The sequence below is a fragment of the Hippocampus comes genome, unplaced genomic scaffold (assembly GCF_001891065.2).
Source record: "Hippocampus comes isolate QL1 unplaced genomic scaffold, H_comes_QL1_v1.1 C16926238, whole genome shotgun sequence".
Taxonomy (NCBI): Eukaryota; Metazoa; Chordata; class Actinopteri; order Syngnathiformes; family Syngnathidae; genus Hippocampus; species Hippocampus comes.
Genome location: NW_017841115.1, coordinates 1 through 1,246, shown reverse-complemented (window position 1 = coordinate 1,246; position 1,246 = coordinate 1). Strand labels below are relative to the sequence as shown.

General features: G+C 49.7%; 1 protein-coding gene across 1 annotated transcript; it reads left to right on the top strand.

Moving 5' to 3' along the window:
- Positions 1 to 182: 182 nt before the first annotated feature.
- LOC109509514 (tyrosine-protein kinase yes-like) lies at positions 183 to 1,219 on the top strand (the record flags this gene model as incomplete). Its single annotated transcript, XM_019859352.1, has 4 exons — positions 183 to 337; positions 431 to 529; positions 861 to 964; positions 1,047 to 1,219. Coding segments are annotated over 4 exons (519 nt in total), but the record flags the coding sequence as incomplete, so codon positions are not given.
- Between the last annotated feature and the right edge of the window lie 27 nt (positions 1,220 to 1,246).

Here is a 1,246-nt window from a genome sequence, read left to right as displayed (position 1 = left end):
GATGTGCGATTCGGCTATCATGGCGCGCAAGCCTCTTGTTTTGGTGGAATTTAGTCGGTAATCCTCCTCCGCGTCGGATGATATGATCCCCAAAGGACGTTTGCTTTTCTCTGGGAGATAACAGGATTACGGACAAACGTTGTCAGTGGGTTCTTCAACGGGATGCTATCTTTATGAAATGATTGAGGCCGTGCGTCTCAATACTTTTGTCATCTATCTGCCGTTTGTGCGTTCCAGGTGGCGTGACCTTCTTCGTGGCGCTGTACGACTACGAAGCCAGAACGTCAGACGACCTGTCGTTCAAGAAAGGCGATCGCTTCCAGATCATTAACAATACGTACGATTGTGTCCCCCCATAACAACTACAAACGGACGTGTGGCCACCTGAGCGAAAGTGTAGCGCTTGATTGACAGCCGATTCCCTCCGCAGGGAAGGAGATTGGTGGGAAGCTCGTTCCATCACCAGCGGGAAGAAAGGTTACATCCCCAGCAATTACGTCGCCCCTGCGGACTCCATACAGGCTGAAGAGTAAGTAAGACGCCACGTGAGTGACACACGACACCATCCATCGATTTGCTGTGGTGTCAATAAGTTTGTGGGTTAGCCCAATGCCACACTGAAGCTGTGGAAATCTCAAGACCAGTCTGGAAAAAGTTTAGGAAACGCTGGAGCAATGTGTTCATGTTGATGACCTAACGACATCGGTAGCCCTCTACTCCGGAAAAAGCAATGTAAACCACTACGCCAGCATTTCTCTGACACTACCAGTTGGCCGCAAAATGTTTCAGTTCAAAAGCTCATTTCTCCATCTTAACCACCAGGCCCAAATTATCTGGTTACTTCTTGTCGGTCTTCCCAGGTGGTACTTTGGTAAAATGGGCCGGAAGGACGCAGAGAGGTTACTTCTGAATCCAGGGAATCATCGAGGGACGTTCCTGGCGCGAGAAAGTGAAACCACCAAAGGTGACGACTTCACGGTCCACTTTCTCTGCTACCTGCTTACATGTTTTCAAGTGAATTGTATCCCGCTGGTCTCGGTGTCCAGGTGCTTTTTCTCTCTCTATCCGTGACTGGGACGAAAGCAGAGGCGACAACGTGAAGCACTACAAGATCCGCAAGCTGGACAGCGGAGGGTACTACATCACCACGCGAGCGCAGTTTGACACCTTGCAGAAACTTGTCAAACACTACATGGGTATGTCATGATGTACTGTAGTCAGAAATACAGTGAGACACGTAGCCCCT